General features: G+C 51.0%; 1 protein-coding gene across 1 annotated transcript in view; it reads right to left on the reverse strand.

The window, feature by feature from the left end:
* SREBF2 (sterol regulatory element binding transcription factor 2) overlaps positions 1-24,140 on the reverse strand; it is a 64,602-nt gene that overhangs the window by 7,839 nt on the left and 32,623 nt on the right. Inside the window, exons 3-15 of the mRNA XM_034987394.1 lie at positions 23,211-23,392; positions 22,391-22,537; positions 20,726-20,947; positions 19,383-19,497; positions 18,984-19,165; positions 16,905-17,097; positions 16,084-16,265; positions 13,453-13,729; positions 10,661-10,830; positions 5,151-5,319; positions 3,900-4,017; positions 2,953-3,062; positions 1,221-1,353 (exon numbers count right to left, since the gene is read on the reverse strand). Of these exons, the coding sequence (XP_034843285.1) occupies positions 1,221-1,353; positions 2,953-3,062; positions 3,900-4,017; positions 5,151-5,319; positions 10,661-10,830; positions 13,453-13,729; positions 16,084-16,265; positions 16,905-17,097; positions 18,984-19,165; positions 19,383-19,497; positions 20,726-20,947; positions 22,391-22,537; positions 23,211-23,392 (2,200 nt within the window). The remainder of the gene's footprint in view (positions 1-1,220; positions 1,354-2,952; positions 3,063-3,899; positions 4,018-5,150; positions 5,320-10,660; positions 10,831-13,452; positions 13,730-16,083; positions 16,266-16,904; positions 17,098-18,983; positions 19,166-19,382; positions 19,498-20,725; positions 20,948-22,390; positions 22,538-23,210; positions 23,393-24,140) is intronic.

A 24,140-nucleotide genomic window follows, 5' to 3' on the forward strand; every position in this document is an offset into this window, starting at 1 on the left:
CCACAATCCCACTTGCTGCCACCTATGGTGGCATGAAGTATTGACTCCATTATTTGCACCTGCTCTCTGAGGGGCCATTCCCTCAGAAAGCTGGGTGTTCAACTCCCTAGAGAAACGGAGCTTCTTCTCATACAGCAGGTCGGGGAGAGGCCTGGGGAGGCTGGGGATGGGAGAGGGGTCCCACGGCATCGTTATCCCTGAAGAGCAAAGGGACCCCAGAGGGACTGAATTCAGGGGGAGGAATGTCTGCTGAGGGTCTTAGCGGATGCCAGGGCTCCGCTGCTTACACGAGGGGACTCTGGACGATTGACCTGCCATGTCCTCAGGCACACTGGCTGGGAGACAGCACACACAGGGTGGAGTGCAAGGTGGGTGCTGACTGGTCAGGGTGCTTAAAAAACAGGTTACTTAAATGAAACTGGGGTGTCAGACCTACCTCAGAGAACCTGCCTAGACCTACTTTTCTCAGCTCCTTTCTGCTCTCCTGGTTAATGCTCTGCTTGATAGGAAATGTTTCAGCCTTGCCTCTGAGGACCGGACCTGGTGGGGCTTTTCTGTCTTGGAGCATTCTACTACTTCTCTGGAGTTGCAGAAGATGTTAGGGACACTCAGGCAGAAACAGCCCGTGTCAGCAGGCAGGGTGGAGCGTCACTATGGGCCAAATACTCCCAAGAGGCAGGCGTGAGTCCCCCAAGAGGAAGGTCAAAAGCTCTCTGGTTAGGCCTCGGGCTACAGGCCCAAGGCCCTTTTAGTGACAGGGCTGATGGGGGGCTAAAAGGCAGCTGGAAGAAAACTGGAGACCATGCTGGCCCACGAGAGAAGGTCCTCGGGCCCTCCCAAGCCCTGAGCTGGCCGTGAGCCATCACCACACTGCCTGGCTTCTCCAGGAGCCTCCGAAGACACCAGCAGCCACACTGCTCTCCCTCCAGCCTGGGGTTCCGTGGGGGATGGGGGAGGAGGCCCCGGAACTAGCAGTGACAGCTGCTGGGACAACAGACGCACAGACGGGGTCCTCGCCAAGCTCCATTTCTCCGTGCTACCCTCCTCCTCCCTCTCGCTTTCTCTCTCCATCTACCATGTAGTCCCCAGGCTGCCTGACCTTTCACCTCAGTGACCACTCAGACCTGCTCGCTCCTGCTAACATGGAGAAGGGAGCCTGGCACGCCTGGCCTCTGGGATCCCCCCCCCCCGGAGGTAAGTGGTCAAGGGGGCTTACGCACTCTGTCACTTCCAGGGCTTTGGGGACACGCTCTACTTCAGTAAAATGAGCGCGTACAGCTGCATCGTCTCCCTGGAGCCAGCTGATGGCCACAGTGATGGCCGATGTCCACCACCGACAGATGACATCTGGGCCTAGAAAGGAACAGTACGAAACACGACTCCAGCACCCGCAGATTGACAGCGCTCAGCCCGGCTGCGTGCGCCCAGTTCCTGTGTGCACGAGCCATCATTACCTTCTGCAGATGGGCTGGGGACCTTTGGGTTGCCCCCTGATACAATTCTGGTGGGACATGAGCCAGCACTATCTTCTGGAAAGTGTTTGGCAACCTGTATCAAGAGCCTTAAAGATGCTCACTCCTATTAATCTAGTAATCCCATTTTGGGCAACCTATCATCAAAAAATTGGCCTAAACAGAGAAAAAAAAGAATAACAAAGATGTTCACTATAGTGTAACTTTTAAAAAAAGATTTATTTGAGGCGCCTGGGTGGCTCAGTTGGTTAAGCGACTGCCTTCGGCTCAGGTCATGATCCTGGAGTCCCGGGATCGAGTCCCACATCGGGCTCCCTGCTCGGCGGGGGGTCTGCTTCTCCCTCTGCCCTCTTTCCTCTCGTGCTCTCTGTCTCTCATTCTCTCTCTCTCAAATAAATAAATAAAATAAAATAAAAAAATTTATTTATTTGAGAGAGAGTGCAAGAGAATGCGCGCACATGCATGCACATGAGCAGGGAGGAGGGGCAGAGGGAGAGAATCTTAAGCAGGCTCCCCGCTGAGCGATCTCACCACCCTGAAATCATGACCTGAGCCAAAATCAAGAGTTGGACACTCAACCGACTGTGCCTCCCAGGCGCCCCTTTAGTGTAATTTTTAAGTAAAATGCTGGAAACAACCTGAATCTCCAGCAGTCATGAAAAATGGGGCTTCCCAAGTGTTTGCAGTAAGAGGCTCTTGTTAGAGTCTTGTCTTTCCCTCTCAGAGGCTCAGTTTTCTCAGCTGCAGAATGATGGTGCTAGCGGTCTTGCCATGCCAGGGGTGGGGGGCGGAAATGTAAGATAAAAGGCGGAAGAAGAGCCTGTGCTTTTCCCAAGACAGTCCACAGGGTCAGAGGTCAGGGGTGGCTGCTTTTCTGGAATCTTTTCCTCCCTGGGGAGAATGGCCAGAAGGGAGCCTGACAGCCCCCCTGTCCCAGCAGCCCCAGAAAGAGCTGCTATACCATCATCCTGCTGGCCGTCTAGGGACAGAAGCAAAGACTGTCCTGGGGCCAGTGTCCTGTTCAGCAGGCTGCACTGGCTCAGCCGATGGGGAGCTGCAGAGCAGTACAGATAACCGGATGAAAAAGCCTCTTCAGCAGAGAGTGTCAGACCCAAAAGCAGCCTTGGGGGCCACTGTGCATCTGAGAGTGAGCCACCACCAGCCCCCGGTGTCTGGACCACTTGCTGCCCAGTCTGGGTGCTTGGGAAGGTTCCTGCCTCACTCGGCCAAGGCCCAGGAAAGAGATTCACTGCTCCTCGTCCCACTTCTAGGAGAATCATGATTTCCTGTCCCCGAATGCCACCCACCAGGGGGTACCTATGGGCTGGGGCTACGTGCAGGCCACAGATACACACCTCAGATCCAGAGAAGATTCCCAAGTGCACACTCATAACTGCCCCGGACCCCCTAGGACAAACGGGCTGTGAAGGAGTGAATTAAGCAACATGAGGCCCGCAGAGCCACCCTGCAGAATGCTTACCAAGGGCTGACTTGAGCACGGAGCTGCTGGAGAAGGGTGGGGTCACAATCCCCACAGAGTCCACAAAAGAATTAAGTAATTTCAGGTACTCCAGAGCATTAGAGAACTCACTAGAAAGAAAAGAAACGGTCCCACTGTATTATCAATCAGAACGTACAGAAGGTCCCCCCTCATGCCTGGCTTTGACGCTCCAGTTTAAGACCCAATGGCTATTTTGGTCCCTTCCCCTGCATCACGCCAGATGCACCCTGAGCCCGGCCCCCAACGCTGTTCCCAGTCTCCACAGGCCTTCTTTCTTCACGTGTCTCTGGGCTGCCCCTGAAGCGCCAGCCCTTCTCTTTCATCCCTTGTCCAGCAAAACCTGACTCTTCCCCTCAAGGCCTAGTTCAAATGTCCTCTCCTCCCACCCATCTGTCAATGTCACGGGGCAGAACTGGCCTCCCTTCCCTGTTCAGGTGCACTCCAGTTGGGACCTGGGCTTTGTAGGACCATGACTTTGGCACCTGTCTGCCCCGCACGTCTCACTCTGAGGAGGAAAGACTATGCTCCACTGCTCTGTAAGAATAAGAAATTGCTTGGCACAGTGTATAAAGGTCTGGGTCCCCCAGATGTCTGCCTTCTGCTCAGCCCACCACATTCCACTCCTCTGTCCTTGGCAGGCCTCACCCCCTCCACACCCCAAAAAGCGAAGCAACCCAGTGAGATCTCTGATCTAAGAACTGCCTCCACTTGGTGAAGGGATGGGGAAGGCAGCAGCCTCGGTCTGGGGCTAAAGTAAAGAGGTCAGGTCAGAGCTCCCATGGGACTCTCGTGTGGCTGCCAGCTTTGAGAAATAAACACCAAGAAATCATTTGGTTTCCCCGCAGACCCTACACTAGGGCTTGTTTCCTGCCCGGTGTGTGGGCCTCGCAGATGCCGGAAGCAGGGGCCCATCCTGGGGACATTACCAGCTCTCTTCATCCTGGTCTCCAGCCTTCTTCTTGGCCTGAGGCTTTACCAGTGACTCCACAGCTCGCTCCAGCAGGTTCTTGCAGAAGGCCTGGTGGACCTGGGCAATGGGGTCAGCTGAAGAAGAGGGGAAAGGCCAAAAGGGTCAGATGGTCTTCTCATGAGCCCATTTTGTCTTTGCAGAGAAAACAGAGGGTGGGGAGAGGAACCTGAGAAACAGCTCTCCTCTCTGAATGGGGATCAAACCCCCTTTTCCACCAAAGTCCAGAAGCACCCTGCTCGATAGCTGGAAGGTGGGGGGAGATGTGGGGGAGCGGTGCTGTGTCTCCTGGCACAGTACTCAGTACCTCCATTCAAGGTTGGGGTTGCAAGCCTTATCAGTAAACAGAACGTGGGAAGGTGGATAGTCAGCCGAGGAGAACAAAGTGGTGGCTGCCGCCTTGACATGACATGGAAGACCTGCTCCTGTTTTCCAGGCGTTTGTGGCCAGCGATGGTCTGGCTGCGCTGATTAAACAAGTGGCCTGTAATGCTTGCAACAGCTGTCACGGCCAAGTTCCCAACTGGCAGGCCCAAAGCAGGGTGGCAACGGCCCCTTCCCTCCCGTCCCATGTGCAGACATGGGGGCCACCATCTGACAGGGACACTTAGGAACACACTCTGGGCAACAAGGCCTAGAAACAGAGCCTGCATGAGGTGAGAAAGCCTGTGGAAGTCTGCAGTGTAGACAAAGCAGACCGCGGGGATGGAGCTGAGATTTAGGAGGCTTTCACTTGTATCCTTTCTTTTTGGTGTCGTGCACCATTCTTACACTGAGCCGTAAGTGATATTTTTGAAAAAAAGGACAGCGGAAGCTCACGCCCCGGCCACTCCTGCACAACACGCCTCGCTCTCCCCAGGCGCGCACTTTAGCGAGGGGAGAGCGCGCCAGGAGCAGAGAGCCGCCGGCCGCTCATGTTTGAGAGCGGAGCGAGTCGCCTCAGATCACTGTCAAACAGCAGGGACGGCAAGTCAGCATCCCCGCTGCTGCCTGGAGTCCTGTCGCCGTCACCACTCTGAGCACTTGACGACTGCCTGCCGCCTACTGTTCTCTGCTTTCCAGTGGGACCAGCGAACAGCAACTCCACTCATCCTCCTCTCACCTAAGGGTGAGAACAGGGCCGAGTCCCCGTGTGTTTGGCGCACAGTCCCCCTGAAGTCCGGGGGGTTCTCGGGGTTTTCTCCAACCCCCAGTGGCTGCAAGATTCTCACCTGGGTTCCTCTGAGCGCAATAGAGACTCTCCCTGGCAGCCGACTTCACCGACCAGCTCCGCTCCATGAAAAACTTCTGGCCCAGGGGGTGGCACAGCCAACGCAGTGAGTCGGGGACCGCGCTGCGCTCGGGGCCACACAGGCTCTGGGCTCTGCTGAGGAAGTAGCTCTGTGGAAGGACAAGGACCAGGGGTAATTCCACGGCGGCAGAATGCTGGCTGCAGCCACCGTGGGGCTATCAGAAAGCACCGCCACGGTGGAGACAGGCTGGGGCAAGACCAACAGGAGGGCCGGGCCCCTCACGTCCGTGGAAGTAAACTCCACCGCTGGAACCAGGGCAAGTGGCTCTGGGGGAGCCGGCTGGACTTGGTGACCAGGTACCACCTCCAACAGGGGCCCCGCTGCACCCTGCCCTGCTCGGTAGGCCTAACCCTCCTGGAATCTCCCTCTGGCCCTGCTGGCATGGAACCTGCAGAGGTGAGGTGGAGGAGAGGTCACGGAGGCTCCGCAGCTGCATGTCCACCCTCAGCCCTGTGAGGGCCTCCGTGTCCAAGCCAGGTGGCCCCTGGGATCCTGGGACTTTTCCTTATCTGTCATTTTAATTACTTATCCTTTAGAATATTTTGAGGCAAAAGAGTGTTCTGCTTTGACTAATTTTTCATCTCTTTTAGCTATGAGTATTAAGAGTGTCGAGAAGCACAAAGCAAGTGGCTAGGAACTGTTATTTGTAACACCCTCGCTCAGGAAAGCACTGGAGGGATGGCGTAGCCAACGGTTCGTCCAAGGACCCAGGCAGGCATGCGTGTGTATGGCTGATGTCTTTCCCCCCAAAGCTGGCCTTACAAGGGCTTTATCTAGCCCCCTGAAGAGACTTCCGCACCATCCCCAGATGATCCCCTGACGTGAACACCAGCCTGTGAGGGGAGACCGAGAGAGACTCAGAGCCTCTTTGCTGGGCCGTTCAAAGCCAGTGCCCTAATCTCCCAAGCCCCTCCTCTGCCTGCAGGGTAACATCACTCCAGGCCTCCAGGAAGAACTGCAGGCATGCCGTCTATCCAAGTTTTCAGAAATTCTGTCATTTATGGAGTGAGGATATTTTTACTCTAAAATCCATGATTTCCAACCCATACACCCAGTGCAGACAATCTGAATTGAGGAGCTGAGCCGAGAAGGATGGGAGGGAGGGAGGTAGAAGCACAAGACCCAGTGCTCAGAAAATCCAGAGGGGCCGCTGGGACAGGCTCGCAGACTTCACCCTTCACACTTCCGCCCTTGCCTCCACAATGAGGGCAGTGCCTCCTCGTCTGGTTCAGTCTGACGGTTCTGACCTTTACTGGGCTCTAAGTAGCCATCAGCTAATGTAACGGCTTCAGAAGACTTGAATGCCAGGGTCAGAAATAGCACGGCCAAAGTGCCACTCAGGGAACACAGACTAAGATGATGGACTCTCGGGGGGTGGTGGAGATATGGAGAGTGCGGCCTGAATCCGAGAAAATGACCTGGCCCAACTGCTCTACAGAATCTCTAATACTGCCACAACACTTCCCCGAAGTCTCTCATCACGGGACCAGCAGCACTAAGGACCTTCCCTCCTCTCTGCTGACCGCTGTATTTGAGACAGGACACTGGAGAACAAATGCAGAGGAATCCCATGACCTCCTCCTGACCCTCAACAAAGTGCTTGCTGAATCTGAGCTTGTAACTGCAGTGAGGAGCCTGAATGGGACAAGAGGCTGGGGGTGGGGTGGTGGCCATCCCAGGGCTTCTGAGGTCAGAGAACCTTCTCACGGTTACTGATCAGGAAGGGAGCACCATGCTGCTCCAGGGGAAACTGAAAACAACTGGTCCCTCAGAAAGGCCCAAACGTCACCAAGAAAAGCAGAAACAGGGGCGCCTGCCTGGGTGGCTCAGTCGTTGGGCATCTGCCTTCGGCTCAGGTCATGATCCCAGGGTCCTGGGATCGAGCCCCGCATCGGGCTCCCTGCTCAGCCAGGAGCCTGCTTCTCCCTCTCCCACTCCCCCTGCTTGTGTTCCCTCTCTCGCTGTGTCTCTCTCTGTCAAATAAATAAATAAAATCTTAAAAAAAAAGAAAAGAAAAGCAGAAACAAAGCCTGGTTAGGTGGTTTTGCAAGGGGAACCCAAAGAATGATCTAGAAAATCATTAAGTTAAAATACATTTTTAAGCTTAATTCTTTTTTTTTTTTTTTTTTTAAAGATTTATTTTTTTATTATTATTTTTTAAAGATTTTATTTATTTATTTGAGACAGAGAGAATGAGAGAGAGCACATGAGAGGGGGGAGGGTCAGAAGGAGAAGCAGACTCCCTGCCGAGCAGGGAGCCCGATGCGGGACTCGATCCCGGGACTCCAGGATCATGACCTGAGCCGAAGGCAGTCGCTTAACCAACTGAGCCACCCAGGTGCCCCATTTTTAAGCTTAATTCTGAAGAAAAACCTCAGTTCTAAGACATCTCAGTGTGTGTGTGCGTGAGCTGGAGTTTAGTGGTTTGAATTAATAAGACATATAAATCCTGGGGTATAATCATCCACAGTATAATTTCTAGAAGGCAAACTGAAAGAATAACTTCTGTTGCTCTTTTAATTTTCTTGGCATTATCATCCTATGATAATTTTCCTAAATTTTACAGACACCAGAATCCACCCAAGCTCCAGCATGGGAGCCCCCTCCCCTCTAACTCATCTGCTAACTGCCAAATGGAGCAGCTGTGGCAGGAGACTCAGAACCGCTTAGATCCTGGGAGCCACCCTGCAGTCCCTAGCGAGTCCCAATTCTACATTGTGTCCTCCCACACCAGGCTTACCCGATGGTTCTCAAACTGTGTGCCAAGGCACCCCAAAGCACCACAGGATATTTCACATTTCTGAGGTAAATACAGCCATGCCCAACATGAGTCAGACACCAGGTAAACTACTAAATGGTGGTAGTTTGAAGTCTCGATGTGAGACTGCACGACCTTCCTCTGGAAGATGTCATATCTTCATAAAGCTGAGTTTTTAGAGGCTATTGTAATAAAACGCAAGCGCTGTCTGAAAATCAGAAGTTGGTGGTGTTACTCTGATTTCAAAGTTTGAGAAGGTATGCAACACCCAACAGGCACGTGGCCCTCAGTAATCAGTAATAATCAAGAAAAAAAAAATACTATTTCTTCTTTCAATTTTGTGTATATTTCTTTAACGGCTACTAAATTATTAAGACATAAATGTGTATCAAGATGTCTGTACCTAACTAATTAATAAACAGAACTGTTAGGTGTTTCTGTTAGCCCAGGGCAACCATGAAAAAATTACTGAGACACAAAGGGTGCCATGAACTGAGAAAGACTGGGAACCTCTGGTCTAAAGCATTTTCACAGAGGCCAGCCCTCTGCCCTCAAAGCCTGATTCATTTGCTAGCTAAATATATTCGACTGGATTCAAATCTGCTTCCTCTTTAGGAAAGTACCGTCTGGGTCTCTTAGTCTGGCCCCTCTCAAGAGAAGCCAACAGAGGAAAGGGGCGGTTACTTTCCTAGAAATCAGTTCCTCTCCTCGGCCCAACCTTACTGAAAATGCAAATATGGTGATACCACTGGTGTTCCAGGTATTGATGCCCTCTGAGCGAGCATCAGCACTTCTAGAGAGTTCACCTCAGGAGAAACTTGTACAAGTGGGTGAGGAGAGCGTGAGATGACCCTGTCTGCAGCACCGTAACTGCAAATACGGGAAGCAACAGCTGAGGTGAGCAGGATGGTGGTTACTCTGGCTGGAGGCCGTGGGAGAAGGGGGATTCGCTGACTGCAAGGAGGCCCAAGGAATGCTTCTGGGGTCCTGGTCATGTTTTGTTCTTGATCTGTCTGCTGGCTGTGTGAGTGTATTCACTCTGTGAAGTCACTGAACTGTTATTTATGATTTGTGTACTTTTCTACATGCATATTATACTTCAATAAAAAGTTTACAGAATAACAAATAAGAAGCAGATTAAATTATGGTGCCAGAATTCAGAATAATGGTTATCTCTGTAGGGGGCAGTGTGAGTTTGAAAGCCTGCAAATAGGGAAGGGAAGTTCTACTTCTTCCTTTCTAAAATATTTTAAGTATCTCCATACCCACTATGGGGCTCGAACTCACAACCCCGAGATCAAGAGTCACATCTTCCACCGACCAAACTGGCCAGGGGCCCTGCAAGTCCTACTTCTTGATCTGGGCAGTTGCTGTTACATGGGTGGGTTCACTTTGTGAAAATTCAACAAGTTGTAAATTAAAAGGTACACATTTTTCTGTGTGCATTGTATTTCGATAAAATTAATGTCTCCAAAACACTTTTTGGGGGCAGAGAAGTTACAAGTGTATGACAAGTGTATGCCCAGAGCACCAGGACAAACAAATGGGATAGGGAAGTGGCCCAGCCTATGCATCCTGCTCTCAGCCTCGATGGGCCTTGCCCAGAAATGCCACCTTGCCTTCCTCTAAGACTGGGTCAAGAGCAGTATGCTCTCTGGGCAGCCGAATGAGCCCCAGCCTTGCACCCACCCACTGCCATTAAGGCCTGTTCCTCCTCTGGATTCCCTGCCAGATTGTGTGCTCCCTGAGGACAGGGCAAATATTCTGCACACCATTGCATTTCCACTCCAGGGAATGCCTGGTCCAGAGCAGGGACTCGGTAACATTTGCTGAATAAATGTCTTACCTAAGGTCACTGAAATAGGGGCGAGACACAGAAAATACACTGGGTTTTCCCGTGCCCTCTGTCACCTAGACTGGGGTGACACACTTTAGGAAACATCAGTGTCGCCACAGGGCACGTTCCTTTTCATCAGCTCATCAGTGCCACGGCTGAGATATGGCAACAAATGGAGATGTGATCACTCTGTGCTGAACACAGCTGATGTATTCAGCAGCCTACTCAAAGCGGGCACCGAATCAAACGTCTCTTTCTGCTGGAGTAAGAGAAAGCCTGAGGTCAGCAGATGCTCTGAACTAGTTGATAACAAGGACTGTGAATTCCCAAGGCTGATCCCATGCCGGGCACAATGCAGGCGCCTGATAATAGCCATTCCTGCCCCGGGTCTGACCTGAGCTCCTCGAAGATGTGCACTGTTTTCCATTTCTGGACTGAGAGTAATAGAAGATAAGCAATAGCTACCTTTTGTGTGAATAAAAACACCAGGAGACACAACCAGAAAATCTCAAAAATTTTTATGACCACTTGAAGAGCAGAAGAGTCATATATTTAACCCCTTGAATATGGGTCACTGTATCACTGAATCAATCTTCTTACTTCAGGCACCAAAATGTCCTGCTTATGCTCATAAGGGCCAGGACGGGTTTTGTTGTTTTTTTGATCTACTTTGTTTAGTGCCTCAATATTTGTGAAACGACCCACTGACTGAATATCTACCCGTCTAGGTAGTCGGCCCCCAAAGGCAGGGCCCACACCCGTTTTTGCATCTTAGCTCCTGGTCAGGGAAGGGCGCTTCTGCAAGTCCGCAGAAGGGAGCTGCAGGGTACTCACCGCCAGGAAGCCTAGCTTGCCCCCACACCGAGTCTTGAGCCCCATGGCGGCAGTCAGATGGATCTCAACCAACGTGCTCGGTGGGATTTTCTCTTCTGCACATTCGGCCAAGTTCACGGCGCACAAAGCCATGTGTACATCGGAACAGGCAGATCCTGCAGGAAGCTTCCCTGTGGCAGGCAGAAACAGACGCTGACATTGACAGATTCCTCCAAACCGAGCTTTTTTCTGTTTTCTCTAGTGTGATCAGAGCAAGAGCACAAGGACTGGAGAAAAGTACTTGAACTCTGTCATCAGATGGTCCTGGCTGGGATGCAAGGCTCTGTGACCGAGTAGCCGTGTGTTCCTTTCTACCTCACAGGTTGTTGGGGACGAGAGAAAATGCATGTCAAGTCCCTGACATGTGGCCCATGGGCTGTGGAAACGGGAGCAATTATGATTGCAGGTCGTTGTACGGGACTCCGACGTAGGCACTGTGACACTTTCCAAAACACAACCGTGTTCTGCTGAAACATCTTGCATCTCCCAACATGGAGAGAGGTAATAAAAATTGAAAAACAACAAGAATAAAAATTGATGTGAATTTATTTTCATTGTAAAAGAATGCATATCTAAGCACACCCCTTTTTGAAGGGTAACACAAAATGGCACTGACATTGGACATGTCTTGGGTTAGCAGGTAGAAAGCTAGGAAGGCTTCCTACATGCTCCCGTGTGAGGGCTGCAGTCATGTGGTGTGACCCTGAAGTCAGGGGCCGAAGTGCCCTCGTGCGGGCACAAGGACCCATCAAGGCCGTGAGGCTTTCACACTGTTGCTACTTTGGTCCTCGCTACAGGGCCAGGGCAAGCCAGCTTTGCTAAGGGAGGCTGCGCTTCAGGGGTGGCCCCATGTCAAAGGTCCAGGCAGTGGCCGAGCCAGGCCTCCTGACCTCATCAGCCCCACATTCTTCCCCTGGGGCCACCCTGCCTCCCCCATCTTTCTATCAGCCCCTACACTTTGTTCTGCCTGGGCATCAGGTGTCACTCTCCTCCAGGAGACACCATCTGGCTTTCTGTCTTCAGGGGAGGGAGGGTGGAGGGCAATGAGGGGATCAGGTTTTAGTCACCTGTTCTCTCAGTGCCTTGAATAAAGCCAGGCCTACAGAGTGCTCAGCAAACGTGGAGGGAATGAGTGATGTGAACTACCCCAGCTGGAATTCTCCAGAACATGACAGCTGGGAGGATGCAGCCTCCTGAGCAGAGAGACCTGGGACGGTGCTGGTTCCATCCCCCGAGGGCACACTGAGAGGGCAGAGAAGAGTGAAGCAGGGTCTGCAGACAGGGACCCTCTGCCGGAACTCTACCATGACCCCAGGTGTTAAAACCCCATGGCTGGCCCCACGGGTCTCATCTTCCATTCACTCCATGCCTGGGGCCTGCTACGGCCCCATTTCTGAGCTGAAGCTCCTTCACCAGGGCATTTACATCACCTTCCCATTACCACATCCCACTGTTGGCTTTCTGACCTTCATCGAATAGCCCCATAGCAACCTCCCTTCTCGGGCCCTCTCCCCCAACACCAAATCTCTCGGGCAGCATTCACCTGACTCCTGCCCTTGGCCTGCTCATAATATGTGGTGTTTTTCTGGGTCCCTGGAGGGTCCCCTTCCAAAGGCCTCTCATCAGCAACTTCAGCTTTCATCCTCACTGTAGGCCAAAGACCAAGCCCCCTTCTTGGGCTGCGGATCCAGCACGTCCACTGCCACTCATCATTTCCCTCCAGGTCTTACAGGCAAGCGTCCCAAACAAAGCTCCTCACCTTCTCCCTGGAAAACTGCTCTTCAGCCTGTTTCCCTCACCTTTGTTGGCAGCAACACCATTCCCCCAAGCTCTCAAGTAAGAAACCAGGGAACCATCCTCACCGCTCCTTTCCTGACCCTCACGACCCATGGGCCCCCAAGCCCTGTCAATCCCAGCTTCTGCTCTCTCTCCACCTGTTCTCCTACCCCTCTTGTCTCCAGCTACATTTGCTCCTATCTGGACTCCCTGACGCCAGCCTTAATCCTCTCCCCAACCACCTTCTTCCTGCCATCACAGCGAATCCGCTCACTTCAGAATCTGATGGCGTCATCACTGTCTGAATGCCCCTCACTGCCTGGCTCCCGTCACCCCCCTCCCCCCCGGTTGGCTCTAGGACTACTGAAATCTTCTCAAGAGTCATCCCAGGTGGGGCTCCTCCCTGGGAACATCTCACTGCCTGGAAGGCACACCCCCCTGCACGCGGCTGGCCAACTCTACCCATCCTGTCACGCAAAGCCAAGACTTCCCAGAAAGCCTTTCCTGAAACCCTCCTCAACAGTACACCCTGCCCTGCAACTGAAGCCCAAGCCTTCTGCTACCTCTACCACACGAAATCATAATTCACTTGCTGACGTGCCTGCCTGTTATTAGGGCAGGAGTTTGTTGCATGAAATAAATGATATTTCACTGAATCCGATATGACATCAATTTTAAGTTTACTATTAAGTACCACTAAGGAAAAAACAGTGCCAACTCAACCACACCATCCGCTGTGTAAAGGACACAGCACAAGCATACGGAGGTTAATGTGAAAACATGTGCACCTTAAACTAATGAGCTGTGGTAATGAGCCACGTTTACAGCCATGGATGTGGATGGAAGGTCTGTCCAGCCATTCTAGGAGAGCAGTGTGAAAAGGGCTTCGGCCGGGGCAGAGCTGGCAAACCAAGCCGGGGTGGAGAGATGGCACAGGGCACCTGGAGGCCAGCCGGGCAGTGGAGGCCACCCCTCACCTGTGATGTGCAGCTGGTGCAGCCTGTGATAGGCCAGGGCCGCGTCCCGGGCGCTGGCCTTCGCTTCGTCCTCAAAGCCTGCCGCAGTGGCCGGGGTGGCCCGCCGGCGCTGGAAGACCTTCTTGAGCAGCCAACGCACCAGGCGCAGCTTCTGCAGGCTGTAGCGAATCACATTCCAGGAGAGGCTGCAGGCCAGGTCCAGGCGGGAGGTGGGCAGGGCCCGGCCCAACACCGACAGGCAGGTTTGGAGGTTGGCCGCAGCCGCCGCAAAATCCCCCTAGAAAGCAGCACAGATGTAATATCCCCTGGCCTTGCTGTGGCCTTTTTGTTTTGCTTTATTTTTTAATTTTTTAATGATTTACTTATTTATTTTAGAGAGGGGGATAGGGGCAGAGGGAGTGAGAGTCTTAAGCAGACTCTGCTGAAGGCGGAGAGGCAGGGCTCGATGCAGGGTCCATCCCACGACCCTGAGACCATGACCTGAGCCGAAACCAAGAGTCGGACACCCAATCGACTGCGCCACTCTGGCGCCCCTTTTCATTTTAACAAAAACTTTTACTTTCCCTTCACTCCCTAGATTATCAGAGTAATACATGCTCATTGAAGAATCTGGGAAAATTCAGAAAGCAACGAAAAAGTTAAAAAGCAATCACCTGTAACCTTACCCCCCCAGAAAGAATGATTGCTGACATTTTCATGTATTTTCTCCTCGCCTTTTTACTAAATTGGGATTGTACTGTGGTCTATCTTTGAGCAAATACTATTCACAATTTCCCACAGTAGTTTTACACGTAAGATGATAAAATGGATTTAAATGATGATCTTTTAGGCTCATGTGCTCTTTTAGGCTTTTAGGTTCTCAAAGTGTGGTTCCTGGAGACCAGCAGCATCAGCCCCTGGGATCTTGTTAGAAATGCAAATTCTTGGTTCTCTAGCCCCACCCTCCCCCCACCTGCTGAATCAGAACCTCTGGGGTTGGGGCCTTCCAGGTGATTCTGTTGCCTGCTAAAGTCTGAGAGCCACTGTTTTAAAAAGACAAACACCTGGCTAAACTACTATAACCAAGGATCTCGATAAACTACTCTTTGCCAACCTGAGAGGGTCTGATGGAGAGTCTATGGCCCTGTACTGAAGATCTCTTTCTCTCATTACTGGCAAACAGAAGGAATCTGTCCTCTCCCTTCTCCGAATGTCCTGCAGTGGGCACAGCTGTATTTCCTTCCGGCATCATTACAGGGAGTGGATCGGTACAAGGGGAGCACCCCTCTCCCGGCTGCTGCGCAGCTTCCAACACACTCTGGTCCCGATGCTCCTCAGCCCTGCCTCCTGGCCCTTTCTCACTCCCAGGGCCCTCTCACTGTACTTCCAAGCAACATGGCTCAGACAGAGGCCACCACAGCTCCAGCCTCGCCCACCCTGGAGTCAATGTCACATCACTTCCATTCCACTTTGTATCTCAAATATTTCCTGAATCAGTCTTTCCTTTCAATTCCAGGTTCCTGCCACCTCTCATCCGGTCTATTCCAGGTGCCCCTAACTTGCTTCTGTGCCCCCTCCTAACCCATCCTTCCTGCAGCTGCCAAAATGACAACCATGAAACACAGACCTGAACCTGCCTCTAGGATATACATCTTGGAATGCTTTTTTTCTGGGAATGGTCCTGCTTCAAGGGCTAGGTCCCCAACAACCACATCTATATTCCATGAGCCACAGCCCTCAGCATGGCTGACAGCTCCAGGCTGCTCAATCAGATTCTCTCTGGTGGGCACTGCAGCCCGCAGGAGGGGAGTAGGCCCATAGTTTAGTGCAGCTGAGGACTGTTCCGGCTCTTGTTCCTCTGAGATGTGACCTTGAACTCTTACTTCAATGCTGTGAGTTGCCCCAGAACCCTTCCTATAAACTTTCAGCTAATTTTCCTGTTCAAAAACCTTCCTGGTTCTTGGGCGCCTGGGTGGCTCAGTCGTTAAGCGTCTGCCTTCGGCTCAGGTCATGATCTCAGGGTCCTGGGATCGAGCCCCACATCGGGCTCCCTGCTCAGCGGGAAGCCTGCTTCTCCCGCTCCCTCACTTGTATTCCCTCTCTCGCTGTGTCTTTCTCTGTCAAATAAATAAATAAAATCTTTAAAAATAAAAAAAAATTTTAAAAAAACCACACCTTCCTGGTTCTCCAGAGAACTGGGGGAAAAAGCCCCAAATCAGTTACTAGTCAAAGACCTCTCCAATTTGGGCCCAAGATATATTACCAGCTTTAGCCCTCATCTGTCCCAAATGTATCTTACACTCCAGACGTACCTGTCTACCTGCTGGTGCCCAAATACCCCATCTATTCATGACTTCTCCACGTGGAAGGTCCTCCCTGCCCCTGACTGCTTGGCTCAAGCCCCAGATTCCCTCGGCCAGAGCGTGTCCCTTCTGCCCCAACTCCCGTAGCACTTTACTCTTCCTCTGTCATAACACAGACTACAGATTATCTCGTGTCCATGGACTCACTTACATATAGGTGTCCTCTGCTGCCCTGTGACCGTCAGGGGCAGGGTCCCTTCTGGCTCTTGCTGCCCACAAGCACCACCACAGGATTTTATACACTGGGGTATTCAATAGAAGTTGCTGAGTTATCGGCTGCAGAACTTACCCTGGCGAGGTCCAGGTCTGCCTGCTTCCGGTGTCTCCAGAAGGTGACTGAGGAGCGTGAATGTGGCCGGATCACCGGCTCCCCGTGGACCAGCAGCTTCACGAAGACGCTCAGGACAATCACACCATTTATCAGCCATAAGAGGAGCGTTGGCATCATCCAGTCAAACCAGCCCCCAGAACCTAAAGAGGGACGTCTCAGCTGAGCCCATGGGGAATGGCCTCCGGGAGCAGCCCTAGGGGACTGCAAACCACCTGACTGACCCCCAGCATCTGACAGGTTAGAAGCCTTCTACCTCATTTTCAGAAGAAGCGTGGATAACAAGATTGCTTCGTTTAATAACAATGTCTAAATGCTTTAGCTAGGAATAAGACATAACCTTAATCCACACTATAGGCAAATTTGGGACGGTTCTGTAGCCTAAATAGGAACCCTGTAGTCTTTGTCATTATGGAACTAGGTGCCATAGCTAGATAACAAAGATAATAAAAATCTTTATTAGTCAAGGTGGGGTGAGACCATTAGTTACACAACTCGGGCAAAAATATCACATCCTCCTTCAAAAAGGTACACCTTTCCTCCCCATATCCCCAACCCCTATAATAATAGTAGTGTGGGTTCCTGATTTCTTTTGTCCTTACTGACTGAACTCGGGCCTGCCCTGTTACTTCTAAAATGTGACTTATGCCAGTTCCTAGCAGGCCTGCTACAAAAGCCCTCTGGGACCTGGTGGACAAGCCGAGCAGTGTGCACACATAGGGCCTGTCTCCTACCACAGCAGGCCACCCATGCGTGGGTGGTTCGACGGGCCCTCTACCTACCTGACTCAAGTGACAGGATGCTGCGGCCGGAGCCCGAGTATGGGTGCTGGTCAGAGCTGTGGGCCCCTCCCCACTGCAGCAGGGCAGTCAGGGGGTTAAAGGAGAGGCAGAGGAAGGTGAGGACACACAGCAGAATTCGAGAGCGGTCCACCATGCCCAGCGCTACGGGAGGAGAGTCCGGCTCATCCTTGACCTTCAAAACAGGGCCAAGAGGTTAGAATGAATACTGCGTGGGTTTCGTTTCTACAGCGTTTTACTTTTATATGTGTTGGAGTCAGATTGTGAGATTTAAATTCAAGACTACAAAGTCAGATAGGAGGAGAGCCAGGAGGCAAGAAGCCCACAGCTCTCCAGCTGCTTCTCAAACACTGGCATATCGTCCTCTTGCCACCTGGGACAAGAACATGTTCTGAAGACCAAAGGTAGATGAGTCCTGCTTATAAGATAGCGCACACAAGAGAACATTCTCCATGATTCTGTATAATTCCACAACAGGCAAGCTAATCTAATCTAAAGTGACAGAAAGCAGGTCAGTAGTTGTCTGAGGCTGGAGAGGGATATGTGAACTACCTGCCACGGTGTATGAAGGAGCTTTGTGGGTGATGGAAATGTTCCGTATCTTGATTACAGTGATAGTTACATGAGTGTATACACTTGTTAAAACTCCTCATACTGTACGCTAGTACTTTATGCTACTGTAAAATAGCTGTTTTATCTCATGTAAATTAAACATCAGTAGAACTGATTACAGACCATACAACTGGGGCGCCTGGGTGGCTCAGTTGGTTAAGCTTCTGCCTTTGGCTCAGGTCATGATCTCGGGGTCCTGGGATGGAGCCCTGCATTGGGCTCCCTGCTCAGTGGGGAGTCTGCTTCTTCCTCTCCCTCTGCCCCCCTCTCTCCACCTTCCCCACCTGAGCTCTCGCTCAAATAAATAAAATCTTAAAAAAAAAAAAAGACCATACAACTTCAGTATGAATCTATTTACAGGAGTTTGCCTGTTGTAAAACTGTAACACTGCTTTTTTCCCCCTCCCCGTCTTATAGAGGGAGGACTGGATGCCGCCACAGAGAAGCAGGGAGGAAGGCTGGGATCAGATCTCCCGACTCCCAGTGCCCACATACTACAGCACTCCTTTTCAGTATTTTCTTTTTTAAAGATTTTATTTATTTGAGAGAGAGAAGAGAGAGAATGAGCAGTGGGGAGGGGCAGAGAGAGAAAAGCAGACTCCCTGTTGAGCAGGGAGCCTGATGTGGGGCTCAATCCCAGGACTCCGAGATCATGACCTGAGCCGAAGGCAGACACTTAACTGACTGAGCCACCCAGGCGCCCCTCCTTTTCAATATTTTAAAGCCATCTGAAAATTTCTTATGATGACAGATGCCTAGCTAATTCAATGTATATATTATATGGCCTTCTGTTCCCAAACAGAATCACATTTATAAAGTATTTCAAAAATAGAGCTTCTTCAGTAAAATTAAGTACATGACACCACAAAGTTTGATCAAAAACTTAGGCTAGAAGGGAGGTTTGTGCTTTTGAAGTCAGAAATTGCCAGTAGCCTCCATGGATTCCCAGGGCTAGATCATTAGGCTCAAGCCTCTTTTGGCTAATTCCATTAAACCATAATTGCCAGGGGCTTTCTTTGACGATTAAAGGCCCTTGGTTGGAATGTTATTTGTCAGACTGCAAATTGCAATCATTTCCAGAAGAGGACCCAGAGGCAGCCTTGCCCTAAACCGACTAAACAACCTCAAAAAATGGTCTTGCCAGGCCCATTATGAGTGAGGGATGTAATGAGGCGCCTCCGGCAACTCCTAGCACCTGCATGACAGCTGCTGTGTGTTCCCGTTCTGGATTCGGCCCGGATTCCTCTCAGATGGGCTCTTTCGGCAAGGACCAGTTAAATTGGACTACACTGAACCAGTTAAGCGAATTTTGTGGAGGACGCAGTAGGACCTATTCTCCATCCTTGGTCCTCTCAAGGCCTGGCTGGGCCCCCTATCGGCAGCTTCTCCACAGTTAAGTTAGGAGAGATGGGACAGATTCCAGGGGTCAGAGGATTTCAAAAGCTCATACCTTTGCATCATCCAGCAAAGGGCTTCCTGGCTCCGAGTCGATGGAGTAGGGGGAGAAGCCAGCCTGGGAGCCTGAGTCGGAGGCCGGAGGGGACATCAGAAGGACATTCTGATTAAAGTCATCGATCTTCAGCTCCACATCATTGTCCACCAGGCTCCCCAGGTCGATGCCCTTCAGGAGCTCTGCAAAGAAAACTGCGTCTGGCCAATGGTCTGTTTCTCCAGAGCCCCCACCTGGGTGCCTGGGCCAGGGCTGGGCTGGGGGAGGGGCCCCACGGTCCTTGCTCCTGTTTCACCCGTGAAGGCACCTTGGACACATCAGTGGGCCCTCCCCAGTGCCCAGCACAGGACTCCTACAACCACAAGGTCTGATAACCCTTCTTTCAATGAGCACACTCACTGTTTTTCTGATTTGCCAGCTTCAGCACCATGTTCTCCTGGCGTAGTTTATGATTGACCTGCTGCAAGTATTTGATGTAGTCGATGGCCTTCCTCAGGACGCCAGACTTGTGCATCTGGGAAGGAAGACGGGTGAAAACACAGGGGCATCACTGCAGGCTGCTCAGTGAGAGGGCTGAGGCCCAGAGCCTGTGGGGTGAAAGCATGGCTCCAGGCTGAGAGGCTGGCTTGCTCACTGGCTAGCTGTGCTACCCAGGACATGTTACTCAAAATCTCTGAACCTCATATTCCTTGTCCTTAAAATGGGGATGATGATGATATATGATCACAGCGTTGCAGTGAGGACAAAATGAAATAATACACATACACAGAGTAGCCACCCCCTGCCCCAGTCTGGTGCATAGTGACACTCGATAAATATTAGCTAGTACTCCTCTTTCTTATAATAATCCTAGAACCAAAACAAACTTTACAGAAAGCAAATGACAAAAACCCAGAGCATTGTTGGATAACTATCTTAAGGAAAGTTCTATTAGCACGTTTCAGGTCTATAGGCTATAAGGAAAATAAAATTTTCTTCCAAAATAGAGATGATGAAGATAAACAGAAAACAGGTTAAAAAAAAAAAAAACCTATGTGACAGAAGACACATTCACTGAAATACCCGAAATAATGAACAATCTATTTCCTCTATTTGCTGTTGGTTAAAGACCCAATCTCTATTTTCTCTCTTCCCTAAAAGGTAAAAATATTGCTAACCACCCATGAACACAACTAAACATATGTCAGCAACGCCACCAGCCGACTCCAGGGTACACACAGTCCTGCACCTGGCCGCCAGTGAGCAGGACGCATCCCTCTGCCTGTGCTACTGGGATCCGTGATCACCGCAGAGCAGAGTCAAAGGTCCAGGCAGGACGCTGCATTACCAACCCCCACTAGTTCCCTAATGTTGGTTAATATTTTATAATCTTGAAAAAACAAAAACAAACTCAAGATGCTTTAAATAAGAAAGCACCTCGGGCGCCTGGGTGGCTCGGTTGGGCGACTGCCTTCGGCTCAGGTCATGATCCTGAAGTCCTGGGATCGGGTCCCACATCGGGCTCCCTGTTTGGCAGGGAGTCTGCTTCTCTCTCTGACCCTCCTCCCTCTCATGCTCTCTGTCTCTCATTCTCTCTCTCTCTCAAATAAATAAATAAAATCTTTAAAAAAAAAAAAAAAAGAAAGCACCTCTAACCATCCTTATGTTCACTCACTTGGACCTGGGTTTTCCTAAATTCCTACAGCAAAGACAGGTAGAGGGGAGATGGTGGCACGTGAAATACCACGTTGCTGGGCTCCCACCTTGGCATCTGTCCCCATGACCAGGTCCTTCAACTCGATGATTTTGTCATTGATAGAGGAGCGATACCGCTTCTCAATGATGTTGTGTGTAGTCCGCCTTTCTCCTTCTTTGGGGGGCTCCAGCTGCTTGACTCCCCCAGGTACCTGCTTAATGGGCACTTTCTCTTGCCCCATCATCACAGGCATTGTGGTCAAAATGGTCCCATTGCTGCCCACCAGAGTCTAGAACAGGCAGAGACACAGGGCAGAATTACCCCGTGGTTAGTCTGAGTAAAGCAATCCCAGAACACAAACCTGCTGGCCCTGGCCATGCAGCATTGCTCCGCTGACACCCTTCGTGGCTCAATCAAGTCAGGCCCCACGAGGCCTCAGGAGCCACGGTATCTGAGTTCCCCTTCAGAACCACTGTCAACAAATCACACCACAATGGGATTAACGTGGGTAAATAGGTTTTAACCTTTGATCTAAGGGTACCCGAAACAAGTCATAGGACTTCTGCTTTGCTGGCAAATCATTAGCCACCTCTGAGCTCGCATACAATGTACCATATCATTCTGGCCCCAAGGAGAGCTTCCTCCTGGTGCAGGATACATCTTTTCCTCTCACGTGACAGTGAAGTCACTTGCTGCATTTCCTTATATAATTTGGCCATCAAAAAGCACAAGGGAAGAACAGATAGAGCCATTCTATTAGATAAACAGACCAACTGTAGAGGCTCCCCCTTTTCTCCTCAACTCTGCTTCCCCCTGTTTCTATTTTTACTAATTTTAGTTTTATTTTCTTCAATAAATGGCCAATGAACATCATTAACCATTAAGAAATAATTCTCACATAATAAAAAGCACACATTTTAAATGTACAGCTTGATGCATTTTTACGTATGGATATCATGTGTGTAACCAAGATAACCCAAACCAAGATACAGACCATTTCTATCCCCTTAGAAAGTTCTCTTGTGCCTCTTCCCAGTTCTGCCTGCCCCCTCCCCCTCTTGTGATCACTGCTCTGACCTCTATCACCATAGCTTAGTTTTGCCTCTTCTTGAACTTCATATAAATGGCATCCTCAGCATTAACTCTTTTGTGATAGGCATCTTTTGCTAGTATGCAAACATACTATTTTTGAGGTTCAGCAGTTACATATATCAACAGTTCTTTTTGGACATGTGGGTTGTTTCCCAGTTCTTGGCTCTTATGAATAAAGCTTACTTTCAAATTCTGATCACCTTTTACTCTATCAGACTCTCTTGCCGTAAGATGCTGAAGCGGCTGTGACCCTGCAGCCCAAGTATGGGGCCTTCCATGTCCCCCACCTTGTAGCCCCTCCCTACCTGGTGGGCCTAGAGTCCTTCAGAAGCCAAACCTCCATCAGCAGGACCTAGAGGCAGACAGCCCTGTGTGGAGCCACTGCCTAGGAACCAGGGGATCCTCTGCTATTCCTCTCTCCTCCCTCATAGTCCCCAGTACTCCCACATAACATGCATTGATGGTACTTCTCAAGGGGGGAAAAAAAAAACCCTAAATGGGGATGATATTTGCAATCTGACACATTCCATAGAAGTTCTACACCGACCCACTCTGTAGAGATTTTAACATCTCAGGGGCCTAACACCTCCAAGAAAGGAGAGGGTGGAGGGAGGAGGGCAGAGAGGAAGACAGCTCTTACTGGTACTTGAAGGGCAGCTGTCTGGATGGGGGTGGTGAGGGCGGTGAGGGCTGGGTTCTGGACTGCGGCCATGACAGGGCTGCCATCTGTCTTTAGTGTGGTCAAAACAAGGGAATCTGTCTTGATGATCTGAGGCTGTACCAGGACCTGGATGGAGAATGAAGAAAAGTAAAAAGGAAGGCAGTATTATTTTTCTATTTTGCCTTAGCTTCTTACTACACAGACTTCCTCCAGGAAAGAATGAAAAAATAACATTTTCCTAAAACCGAGAACACAACTTGATGACGGCATTGAGAGGGAGAAAGAGTATAGCTAAAGGGTCTTGCATTTTAAGGTTGGAGGGCTTTGAGAAGACCAATGCCAGGGCCTGACAGGGGCAGAGTGGGGGGACAGAGGACAGGAAGGAGATCTGATTTTGGATAAAACTCAGGAAAGCCAGGAACATGGCTGAGAAACAGAAAGGAAACACCTGGATGTTTTTTTTTCAAAGATAAATGACCTTGTTAGTGAGAAACTACAGTCCACTATAATACGTGATTTAAAAACATTTTGGCATATCTCCAGTTTTATGCCCATTCTATGTGTAAATCGAATAATCCACCTACACTGACTGAGTCTGCATGAGGGCCCGTGCACATCCACAGAGACCATCTCAGCCAGGTCTCCACACCCAGCTCATGGGTGTCTCGCAAGGCCCAGGCACCTCAAACACTGCTCCTTTACACGCTGCTGGTCCTTCTAGTATGTAGACCACAGCTTCAACCAAAGACCAGCCCCCAGCCCCCACCAGTGCCTCCCCGGCTCCTCAGCAGCCACCTACCGGGACCTGCTGCACCTGGGGGGCGGCGACTGTCTGCACCGTGGCCGGGGCAAGGGTCTGCAGCGTGCCATTGGCGGTCTGCGTCAGCACCCGCTGGGCCTGCACCGTCTGCACCTGCTGCTGGATGGTGACTGGCTGCACCTGGGAGGATGTCACTAGGCTTTGGACTTGAGGCTGAAGGACTTGGGAGAAGAGGAGGGAAAAGTCACACAGATGAGGAATGCATTCTGTCATTGTAGCTGCAGTACCAACCGAGGATGGGGTGCCTCAGGACAATCCCGACTCCCCACCTGCTGCTGAAGAAGATGTGCACAGCCACTTACAGGCTGGTCTAGATAACAAGAACATTCCATGAGGGCTGCATCAATTTCTGAGGGAATGAGAACAGATTATTTTATTATTCTGGGTGCTGGGGTGGAGGTGAGGGGAGCTAATCGGCACGTGACTGCACCCAGCAAGGGAAGTCAGAGACACAAGGAACCAACAATTCCACCGGGCTTCATTTCTTCTCGTGGAAGGAACAGAGAGTGCACTCTGGGATGACTGTCTCAGCTTCTTGCTTTACTGCCTCTCTGCACCTCTAAACCCTCAGAAGCCCACCGAAGAACCGTCAGATCCTTTGAGCTTGAGAGGCTCCCGGCCGCACAGGCACGGGGTGTTAACGACACGGGAAGTCACTCACTCACTCAGCACACACGGAGGGCCCGCTGCAAGGCCTGCTGCATGGAGCCGGAGCACCTGCTCTAGACCATAGTCTGTGGTGGCTGCTCAGGAGACGTCTGCCGAATGAATGGCTCTCAACCTGTGGGATCTGGCTGGTTCTGGGTAAGTCTCCGGGCCCATTTTACTCAAGCCTCTACCCCTAGTTACCAGCACGGCCCTGTGTCTACTCTGCTTATTCGGTTCTTTGACCAAGTATCCTCGAAGCAG

Source organism: Mirounga leonina, unplaced genomic scaffold (assembly GCF_011800145.1).
Source record: "Mirounga leonina isolate KUSES-001 unplaced genomic scaffold, KU_Mleo_1.0 Mir_418, whole genome shotgun sequence".
NCBI lineage: Eukaryota > Metazoa > Chordata > Mammalia > Carnivora > Phocidae > Mirounga > Mirounga leonina.